The sequence below is a fragment of the Argentina silus genome (genome assembly GCF_951799395.1).
Source record: "Argentina silus genome assembly, chromosome: 16".
In the NCBI taxonomy this organism is placed as follows: Eukaryota; Metazoa; Chordata; class Actinopteri; order Argentiniformes; family Argentinidae; genus Argentina; species Argentina silus.
The window spans coordinates 3315450-3327473 of record NC_139670.1 but is presented as its reverse complement, the minus strand read 5'-3'; the positions used below and the strand labels follow the sequence as shown (position 1 = coordinate 3327473).

Sequence of the window (12024 nt, the reverse complement as noted above, 5' to 3'; positions counted from 1 at the left end):
TGTTCGGTTACAATAAAACATGATTAAAGAAAGACTCATCATGAGGCTATTTGATGTCTCTTGTTCTTGATTGTTGTCTAATTATTTCAGACTGTAAGAGTGTGTGTTTGTCACACTCAGAAGACAAGATGAGACATAGTCAGCCAGTACTGTTGTTCACATTAAGCACAATTAAGAGCCAGGTTGACTTAGCCATTGCTGTCGATTGGGAGTGGGGAGAATTGTTCAGATTGTTATCATCTAGATCTTTCTCACCCACACAAACATACCACTATCCCACACCAATTATGTGTGTGGATTAGATGCATTGTTGTCTTAGGCATGGACATGGCTTACTCAATGTAGGCCTACATATTTAACTAGAAATCAGAGCCTTAACTGAACACACTTGTCGTATTAATCTCAGATGAATATCACCCAATATGTTCTGTTTAGCAACAGTCCCTCCCTGCACCTGTCAGCTGAGGCTCCCTTTCCGCTCCTTACCCCTAGTTTTGGTTTTTGGTTACATTTCCATCACCACTTCCATAGAACAATCCCCCACCCCCCGCCCCCCCCCCTCCGTCACACACACACACACCCTCCCATAACAAAGGGGGGCTATGGATTTAGCCTAGTCTGGAGGAACAGAAAGGGTGTAATGTCCTCGTAAAGGGTCTGACTAACCGGATACTGTGTTTCATATCAGAGAGAGGAGGAAGGAGGGGGGGGGGGGGGGGGTAGGAAGGCCCAGCTGTTACAGTAGGGTAGAAAAAACCCACCCCAACCTGTGTGTAGATTGAATATCAGTGCCAATCGTGAACGCCCCAACCCTGATGGCCTGTCACATTTACGACATCCGTCCCTATACGGGCCAGCAATGGCCCTGAGGAGCGGACCCCACTCAGACACGGCCGTGAAAGGGGTCTGACTCTACCCCCCTCCCCCTTTACCCGACTGGGGTTCCCCCCCTCTCCCATAGCCCTTGAGTCGACTTCACTCTCCGTGTCAGATGTGGTTAGGACCAGGCGTCCAATACTCTGCTCACCTGTTGCCTCTGTGACAAGTGTATTGGCTGTGAGTCATCATGGCAGGCAGCTCAGGCCTCCTCCCCGCCTGGGGCTGGGACTACCTCTTATCCCACTTGGGCTCTGTTGATGGATTTGGCCACGCTAGAGGCCTTTGGTCTTCACCTGCGGTCTTGTTAACAGGTAAATGATATCCTCCTTTGAGGATGGAAACTGTATCTGGAATGAAAAGCATGAGGGGAGGCTGTTCTGAAAAGGAGTTGTTCCTTGGTTGTCTTTGGATGTGCTTTTCTTTTGACTGTATACATCCCTCCAGCACAACTGTTAGGGCTGTAACTCAAAGTCGATTGATTATTCTACATTTATAAATATATATATATATATTAATTATTTCTTATTTATTTTTTGACTGTTCCATTGTATACTAGTATTTCATTTAATCATTTTGTGTTTCTTCGGTTGAAGGTTAGGGAGTTTATCAAAATCCATTTCATGCCCAAGCAGTTTTTCATGAGTAAGAATTTCCTTATTTCATTCCAAAGTGATGCATGCACAAGAATTAATTTCTAGGGAGTTTTTCCTATCCAGCACTGTCAGTGACGTCAGTCTTTAAATCACACATTTATTCCCCTCTCAGATTTGAAGGCACAAGGGAGTGCAGGCTCTTGCCAGAGTCAACAACAAAGAGTGAAATATGCATTGGTAAACATGCAAAACTCCCCGTCCAGACATCCACACTGGAACCCATGCTGGTTTTTATGTCCATTGTGGCCGAACATCTGCAGCCCCTTTGGGATCTGACGGGAAAAAAGCTCGAATTCCCGTCCAAACTTAGCTGGATATACCGCTATGAAACCGAAGGACAATGGGTGACCTTCATACCACCTTTTAAAGTTACTATAACAAAATGCTCTTCGGTTTCTGTGCATTTGAACTGGGATCCATCAATGCAATTTGGCAGTCGAGTTCACGAGTGAAAGCTGTTACAGAAAAGGGGATCGAATGTTTCCGTTTTATTGGGAAATAAATAGCTTTTGTGGCCGTTTTTCAACTTTTTTCAAACTATAGTGGAGGCCATACGGACGGGAAAGGACTGTGCATATTGTTGAATATTAAGTGCCTCATAATGTCATAAACAAAAATAATTATCTTGTCTTTATCAGATATCACATTATTCGATAACTTCCTATCTACAGTAGAGAGATCCAATCCCTAATGGGCTCATAATGGTACCGGGAAATGTTCGAGCATCTGACTGACTTGTTCAGCGTCGTCCCCGAGGCCAGCGGTGTCTGTGAGCGACTCAGACTCGCCATGTAGAAACTTATTGTATGACCGAGGGCCTTCGAATATATTAGAAGTTTTAGTTTAGGGTTAGGGTTAATTTTGTAGGCTACTCTAAAAAGTACTTTTTCATCAATACGGATTGGATTATAAAGTCCCCCATTCTCAGCAAAAGTGTTGAGATCAAGTGGACAAATAGGCTGAAGTAAGACTTTAAAGGCCTCAGAGTTTCAATTCACTTGAAATACTCTATTTGGTTGAATTTTTAAAATGTAATTCCTTCTCAATGGCTCGAAAAGATGTAGGCAAATAGTATAAGTATTATGGTGGCCTTTAATAAAAAAAAAAAAAATAATGATGACCTATACATCCCTATCACAGAAATATCTGCCTTAGGAAATGTGTGTCAAATGCTTATGATATCGATTATAATTGATAACTCTTTTGCAGTCCTTCGCCTTCCTCTTCATTATGGAGAATAAACGGCTTTGGTCCACATTTAGGACACAACCATAACCCTCTCTCTTTTTACACTTATATAATCAGTCTACTACAGGCACTTTTATCGGCCAACACAAGGATAATAAATGCGTATGAATAGACAGAAGTTTGAATAAATTCGCAATAGTGTGTTAAACTGTAACTACAGCCTTTACTAAGCTTGTATATGTTTCCAGGCTCTAGGCGTGTTGGCCTAGGCTTCACGAGAGGCCTAACATGTGCTGGCAGTCTCGAGTCTTTTTCCTCGGTCCACACACGTCTTCCTTGTAGCTTAGGAAATAGAATAAACTTCATACTTAATATTTGTCCAATTCATCTTTGTAGGTAGAAAACGCTAACAAACTATTGTAAAGTAGCCTAATAGAGGAGTGAGAACGAGATTAGTTAGATCAGTTATCTTTCCTTAACAAAAACGTATTTCATATTTAATATCAATAAGCAGGTCCATGAGGGTGAAATATGCCAACGTTAAGCAGGAATAACAGAAATGTTTTTATTTGATCGAATGAATAGCCACCTTGTCAGCGCGAGCAAACTTTGGAGTTGTTGGCAAACGTCATCGAAAGTTTCTACACACACATTTCGTTTACAACTTTCTGCATCGAGTATTTACTTTGAATTTTGGCCAACATGTGGTATTGCGGTAAAACATGCATAATTAACAAACAGATTATGTCTATCTTCGATATGTGAATGAAAAGATAATAAGAAATAATACCTTTATATCGAAATCAAAATTATTGGGTTGAATAGGCCTGTTATAATTTGGGGCAGATTATTGTTATTATTATGATTGTTATTACCATCATTATTAATAATAATATCAACTGCTGATAATTATTAATTATGTATAACCTAATATCATTATTAAGTAGGCCTATTGTTCAATATGTATATATATATATATTAACAACTAAACTTGTATATGTTTCTAGGCTATATATATAATTGTTGTATAGGCATACTGTAATGTAGGCGTATCATCTTTGAGTTGATATTTCATAATTAATGTATAAAAACTGCAAAAAAAAACATTCGAGCAACTTGGCTACATTTTCTACAACTGTCCATGACTCTATTTTCAATGGAAGTTTTTTCAATGGAGCAAAGCAGAAAATTGTAAGGATAAGTCTCCCATGAATAATATGGAAGACGATATACGCCTATAGGTTATAATGGAGCTTTTGTGTGCTTGAAATTATTCAAGTTAAACATCTGTAGCCTATACGTATGGATAGCACATGGTTTATATATTGATATATGAGCTTGCTGTGATGGAATAATAACGTTGAGGATATGTGCTTCTTGTGATAAATAATATATTCGACACACATAATCCAGAGGGTCCACGTCGACACAGTCCAACCGTTTTATACACCTTCCAAATGCTCAAAGATAAAGCGACAATTTCTCAGCAGTGACCGTTTTCAAAACTTCAGAATCCCCGTAAGAGGCTAATTATCAAGAATCCGATTTAATGTTCCTTCATCCAATAAGAACGTTTAATCACCTCAACGCTGAGGCTCCCACGCGTATGCCCTCCCACACTCTCACGTGATAGGTCCGTTTGTATCAACAAACGTCTAGTTATTTAGCTTGCGCGCATCCATTGGTCATTGCTGCTGCCTATCAGACGTATACGTACACGCCTCTCGCTCCTCAAAAGGTCTAGCGCTCGGCAGAAGCGTCTGAACAGCAGTTACGCGGAGGGCTGAGGACGGTGATGCGCGTAAAGAGAGAAGCCTGGGTTGTGGAGTAGCACTGAAGTGCACCAGTCGTCCGCACCAATTTTCCGATTTCTTTGCTGCAGTTATGATGAAAAACTATCGCATGCCATGACTTTTCATTCCTGGATATATCATCCGCTTTTGGCTTAGTTTTTTCTTTTGATTTTGCTTTTATTTATTTTCGTTTTGGCAGATGGCATGTGCGTTTTGCGGGGGTTGTTGAAGTGTCAGTGGGAGTGAGTGGTTTTGGGCAATATGTGTCGCTGGAATATGGTATGCAACCGCAAGGCTTATGGAATATAGCCTGGTTTGTCACAATCTGTATGCGTTCTCATTTGGCCCCGTGAAAAAGAAACTCGCACTGCTCGGCATCATGTTTTTACTCTGGGTATACATGCTGTACTCCTGCGTGGGCTACTGTGCCACTATGCCAAGTTTGGTCGTGGACAATTACCGGGGAAAGGAGACGGGGACGGGTTCCGTGGGCAAAAGGACAGAGAACGGTAGAGCGGACCTCATGTCCCGACTGCTACCCAAACCCCAAACATGGGTGGATATTGAATCCGATTATGATGAGCCATCCGTGAGGACTGCTTCCAGAGACTTGCTCAATAACGAGATTGAGGTGGACAGAGCCGAGGACTGGGACGAGATGAGGGGGGAGCAGAGAGCTCCAGAGCCGAGTTCGATGTCGAGTTTCTCCAACGGCTCAGGAAGCAAGAAGCTGCCGCAGGCGATTATCATCGGTGTGAAGAAAGGAGGGACGCGCGCTCTGCTCGAGTTTCTCCGCGTGCACCCCGACATCAGAGCCGTGGGAGCCGAGCCGCACTTCTTCGACCGGAACTACGAGAACGGGCTGGAGTGGTACAGGTAAACATTTATAAACTAATACAAACCTAGTTTATATTATATTATTTTGGCTGGAGTGGTACAGGTAATTTAAACCAATATTACGCTCAAATTTCATGTGCCTTGAATATGATATTACCTACACATAGGCTACATATCGTAGGCCCCCACATTCGATTGCTAAGTGAACAAGCAGTTGCTAAGAGTATGAGACTGAGGATGGGTCCATTACTATTCATGATTTTAGGATGTCCTTATTCTGTCGTTTCAGTTTCGTGGTCGCCTATTTCACACAAAGTGCATATTTGATTGATTTAATGGTGTGGCCAATTTAATGCGGTGCCCAACAACAATTAAGACATTCTGATTCACTGTTATTCGGTTTATTTCTCAGCAGGAGAAGTTTAGCTTTAATAAATATTTATGGTAAGCCTTCAACGAATTAATCAATAGCATACTGTATTGAGAGAGGCCCAGACAAATATTGATAATTCTTTATGATAATGCTGATGATATTTGTGTGTTTTTAAAATGCAAATGAATTTGAATTATTTCTAAACTATATCTTTCATTTCAACTTAATTTGAAGTTTGTTATGCAAATAACAATATTTAGCTTAGTCATGTCAATTTCAAAGGCATATATTGGGATGTCAAATGACAGATTTACTTTGATGCGTATCGACCGCATTTATAGTTCTCAACCGCTTTCTTTTCCATCGATTGGGTTAAGCGACAGGCGCCGGTGATACATTGGGTCATGCTATCATTACGAGGTAGACTAATCTAGGATCATTGAGGGAAACATGATTAGGATTATCATTATTATGCCTTTTGTGTTTGCCTTTCCCTGTTTTATTCCCGGAGTGTATTAGTCTCTGTAAGCAGTTACTTGTAGCCTATGGGCTACACAGCGTGGCGTTTCGACGTTGTGCAGTGGTCTCTATTGGGCACAGCGCAACATTGCAAGTTAACGGTTAACTTTAGAAATTGTCTGCTACATTTAGTTTAACATTACATAATACATTCAGTCAACGTAAACTTGTGCTTTTATAGGATATAATTCAGCATATTTGTTGGCTTTATTATTTAAATAATGAATTAGCCTAAATGATTATGTATGCATTTTATAACTTATTTACAACAATAGCTAAATGCAATGTTTCTTAAAACAGTTACGGACTGTTTTAGACATGAAAACGGCTCTCGCAAACTTAAAGAACTTCTAAGAAGATTGGTCCTCTCTCCTTCAATACACATACATAATAAATGCACTCGAAAGGAACAGTAATCTACAAGACAATAGCCTTGAGAACAACACTCGAACAAGAACTATTCAAACTCTTCTTAAGAGGGTAGCTAACTAACCTTTATAGCAGTAATTTACATATTTAACAAATAATGAGTGGGATTATTAATACAAAGCCACTGTAGGCTTAAGGAAGAAAAACTTTACCCCTGTCACCAGAATAAATTAAATAAGCCTTCTTAACATTTCTAAATCCTAGCAAAACGAGGACTGCCTTCAAAACTAAGATACAGTACACCCCAGAGCTTTTTTCGTTTTGGAAATATATCCTATAACCTACCCTCTCACTTAGTTCATGCATAATCGACATTATGAACAATTTACAAGGCAAGTGTGACTCAAACTCGTTTGACTGAGTTTGTTTTAACGGCAGATTCTGAATTTAAACGTCATGTCCAATACACTCGCAGACGGTGACGACTGCGTTAAAGCAATGACAAATCATATCGAATCAATTGATTTCAGTGGGGCATGCACTTCACAGACGGTTTACCAACTTGTCAAAGGGGGATACGACATTTATGGAAGGAATGTGTCCTATTGCCAGTCGAATATGTGTGTGTGTGTGTGAAAATACATGTTGAAGATCTCAGTAGCCTAGATCTGCATGGGATCCTAGCGGTTTCCTTCTCGCTTTAACCCCGTGGACATTGCTGTAGAAGTTCCCCCTCTCTCTCGTGCCCAGACGAGGGGCAGAACTAATAGCTCATCTGACAAGTTGATAAAAAACAGTTCTGGACTGCATGGCCCTTCTGAATAAACGGATTTGGTCTAGTGTGTGAAGAGCAGCCCGTTAAATATGCGAGGCGCTGAAGGGCCTCAACAAAAGTAGGGCGGAATGGAAGAAAAGCCGAATGGGAAACCTGTGTTAAGAGGGAGGATTTGATTCGAAATAAAAACACTGTCGCCCAATTTATTCAGAGACCCAAGTTGGGCCTTTGAGCTTACTTTGATACCAGCACAACAATGTATTTAATATAGTCCCATTTGAATTTAGCTAAGATATACAACAGTCTCATACCCTATGTAATTTATTTCCGTTTCACCTCATTGACTCCATACTCTTCTGGTAAATAAACAACAACACGCTGAGAGAAATATGAAGCAACTGTTGATAACAGTGGTGAGGACAAGATTCATTTCGGTCGATGTTGCAAACTTTGTCTTGACCGATGTTTGTAAAGAAAACAGGGCGAGACGCCTGCCTGCTGGCTGTCCCCGTGGTAGGCTCAGGAACGGATTAAATAAACACACATGCACTGGCGTTATCTGCAGCTCTGCTTGGCCTTTACCCGTATGAGGCTTGGCTTTATCAAGTAGACCTATGTATGGGTTGCTTTCGACCTCCACATAGCCTGCAAATGGACTCGAAATCGTTCAGCTTGTCTATCAATTGACGTGGCATATGTAACAATTGAAAGCAAAGTATGGCTATGCACACACACACACACACACACGCACACACACACGCACACACACACACACACACACACACACACACACACACACACACACACACACACACACACACACACACACACACACACACACACACACACACACACACACACACACACACACACACACACACACACACACACACAGGATTGTCCAACAACTGAGTGAAAGGTACAGCTGTTGTATGGACAGAGATGATTATGTATAGAGCTTTTCTTATACGTTCTGGGGGCTCTACTCTTTCTATGCTCAACCTCTTGAAACTTCACTTTGGGTTTTGAATATTTATTTGTTTTATTTATTTGGCTTATGCAAATATAATTTGTATAAAAGACAAAAGTTATTAGGCTACTGAAAGCTGCTGGCCAAAAAAGCATGTTTTTTTTCTGGCTTAGTTTTAGCAATTTCGTGTCCGAACCTATGCTGAATTCTCATGCAATCGCAGATGGTCTGTGTTGGACACGTTGTGCCGTGACACGCTGAAATTCTATATCTGGGCAGTAGTGTTTAGGCCAGAGACATGCCACACAAACAAACGTAGTTAGTTGTTTTGGTCCCTTCCATTCTGTCTCTCTTCTCCTAATTGTGTAATGTGAAATTTGCAGTCTGGATGTGCTTTAGCAGTAAGACAAACAGGGGTCAGGGAAGCTGACCTGTGCTGTGCTGATGGGAGTCTGCGTCAGAGTGAACCAGCTGGCTGTAGTCCTCCCTGCTTGTGGGAAAAAAAAAAAAAAAAAAACATTTTATAAGTGAATCTTTTTGTTTAGAGGGAAGATAAACTAAAAGAGGAGATCATACTTCATTGTTAATACGCCTAAACTTTCCCATTAGTGTCTCATACTGAAGACCGGAGAGGAATCCTGCATTTCCAGACAGAACACAGCGATCTCACAGCATGACAGGATAAGGATGAAACCATTCAGGGAATAGCTTGACTCGGTTGAAGTAAAGTTTATGGAAATATTGCGTTATAACAGGAGGGGTCATTTCTTTTGTAATACAGAGCAAAGTGGTTGTGAAATTCACCTCTCCCTCTGTGTCCATTTGCACAATGCTGTGCCATCAGCTGCAGGAGTGGGTTTGCGCCATCTAGCTCTCTCCCTGGGCCCACGGACACACATATTTACCCCTTGGAATTCCACCAGAAAAATGCAACTTGGGGAAGAACATAAAAAGAGAGGGGGAGGTGGAGGGAAATAAAAAAGGGAAAGAGGAGAGTAGAGAAGTGATAACAGACTTATTGTGAATCCCTGACAGTACTTTGACAGTTTTTATTTGTGTCAAAGACAGACCAATGATTCATGCTTCTGAGCGAGGGCTCTTTGTGTCAGGAGGTACACATTTCCGCTGTGAGGTCATGCATGAACCGGCCTATAAGGACAGAGAGAGAAAGAGGGAGAGAGAGAGAGAGAGAGAGAGAGAAAAGAAGAAGAAGAAGGAGAATTAGGAGAGGAGAGGGAAAGAGAGAGGGAGAGAGAGAGAGGGAGAGAGAGAGAGAGAGAGAGAGAGAGAGAGAGAGAGAACTGTGTTACTGCCTAGAATGGAACACAAATGTGGATTTATTACCTCCAAACTTTCTATTGGCACTTGCCACTGTGTGGTGGTGGTGGTGGGGGTGGGGGGGGGGTGGGGGTGGTTGTGTTTTCTGGCCCACTCTGTAACACATTTTTAATTAGTTACCCAGAATTCATTCTTCATGTCTCACTCTTCTCTCTGGCCGTTTTGCTCTCCCTGCTTGCAGGTTACCGTGTGTACTCTACACGATGTCACAATCTGTCTTTTGCCTAATGACGAAAAATCATACTTACAAGTGACTGTTGTTGACTGCGAATTGCGACTCTAATATAAGTCATTCTGACAGCTTGCGGTGTCCCTGATTCTGTAGTCATACTCCATATAGACGTATTGCCTCTGAAGGGGCTTTGATATGTAATTGCTGTGCTGTGGTTCTTTCTGTCGTGTGATGGCCTCTCATCTTGGCCCTCTCTCTCTGTCAGTCACCTCCCCGCTGCGGGACGCTGCTCGCCTCTGCAGCTCCGCCCTCAAAGTGGTTTATGATTTAAGAAGTAGTTACTGAACACATTATGGCGGTTCCTTTTATAGCTCGTAGGCTCTGGATATGAGGGGTTGGAGACGTTGGGGCTCCCAAGTCCCCCTTGTGTGTTGAACGGGTTATGCATTTCTAGAGTCAATAACTACAGTATGTAATGACTGCGTAATAATCCATATGTCTGGTGTGATCGATCATTGTGATCGATTCAGAGTCTAATTACTTATGTCGATATCTCAGCTACCTTTTGAAACCCTAAAAAATACCACCAATGAGGATGAGGTGTCCTCCCAGCCGTACCGAGTTAATCTCCCTGGTGCGTTGATCAAAGGTTCGGCTTCAGACGAACTGTTGAGGGACGCGAGGGACTGAAATGGCGCCATCCCTGAGCAGGGTGTGTCTGCGGTCAGCCTTTGTCTCTACCCATTCACCCCGTGATAAAGCAGAGAAGGTGTAACACTTTAAAAATCGCCAGCGTCGGTTAGGCCCCTCTTAGAAAACACACACAACAAAGGGACAAGTGAACCATTGTTCAAAAAGTGGGGGGGCTTTCGGAAGAAAATCCCGTTCCGCTATCAAACTGGAGATGCTTGCCTGCTCGCTTGCTTTGCGGAAGTCTGTCACTTGAAAGTTCTTATCTGCGGGCCCGGTCCAGCCCCCTGCCACCAGACCCAGACTGGGGCTCCTGTCTGTGTCAGGGACGGTTCTGGATGGATGCTCCCTCCTTTTATCTCCGCGCCCCAGGAGTGCCTCGTATTTCCATAGAGGTGACCCACACACACTCTGTCGCCAGTGACCTCTCCCTCCTTCCCTCCTTCCCTCCTTCCCTCCTTCCCTCCTTCCTTCCTGTGAGGCCACCTGGTCCCAGGGCCCATTGAAGATCAAACTATTGCAAAACATCAAAACAACAACACCAACAACTTAGGATTTATGAACATATTTGTTTTTAAGAACATATGATTTATGGTACACATATTGTCCAACCATTGACCAGTCTCCTCCAGTGGACAGTGATTCCAGTGTTATGATAGGGCTCAGCTGTAGAAACCACAAATCATTTTAATCTCCAATCATACAATGATGGGTTTGCCTTAGCAACACACACACACACACACACACACACACACACACACACACACACACACACACACACACACACACACACACACACACACACACACACACACACACGCCATACACACAAATGACACAATACGCAGCCTGGGTATGGCCCTGTGGGATGTGTGTGTATTGATTGGTCAAGCCTGATTGGAGGTAATGTGTGGTGATGGGTTAAGGGCCTTTGATTGCGGGGTCAGCCTGACGTCTGCTGAGTGACAAGGCCTGTGTGCTGACCATCTGCAGAGCAGCAGAAAGCTGCTGGACCCTACTAGTCCCAAAGGGGGTCCCCCCCCCCACCCCCCTAGAACACACAGGAAAATGCAGCAGTTTATGATAAATTGTATTGTTTTTGATTAGCGATCAAGTCAATCAATCAATGACACAGGTTACCCTGCTGAATGAGGTGACAGTGTGAGATAGGACAACACACTGTGTTATTTCTATTACAGAAGTGGGAGACAAAGTTGTTGACAGATTAATCTTTGATATCTTCAGTAAAGGCCCTGGAACTTCAAATGCTGTTATTCTGTGCTAGTTCTGTCTGGCGAGGGGAATGTTGACTCTCGGGGCAATCAGAGCTACTTTGGCTCTGTGATCGTTTCCTGCGTCCCGGCCCTGGCCCTCCTCCGGTCCTTTGGGGCCGCCTGGCCGCCTGGCCAACCGTGTCGATGACAGCAGGTTGACATCCCCTCCTCAAAGCCTCCTCCTCCTCCTCCTC

The 12024-nt window shown here is 42.8% G+C and overlaps 2 protein-coding genes across 2 annotated transcripts in view; both read left to right on the top strand.

Annotated features, from left to right (window-relative positions):
* Window positions 1–12024, top strand: part of cox10 (cytochrome c oxidase assembly factor heme A:farnesyltransferase COX10) — an 82942-nt gene that overhangs the window by 53302 nt on the left and 17616 nt on the right. The gene's annotated exons all lie outside the window — the stretch shown is intronic.
* The window catches only part of LOC310817395 (heparan sulfate glucosamine 3-O-sulfotransferase 3B1-like), a 22762-nt gene continuing 15354 nt past the window's right edge, over window positions 4617–12024 (top strand). Inside the window, exon 1 of the mRNA XM_083687963.1 lies at window positions 4617–5389. Within this exon, the coding sequence (XP_083544089.1) occupies window positions 4812–5389 (578 nt within the window). The 5' untranslated portion in view covers window positions 4617–4811. The remainder of the gene's footprint in view (window positions 5390–12024) is intronic.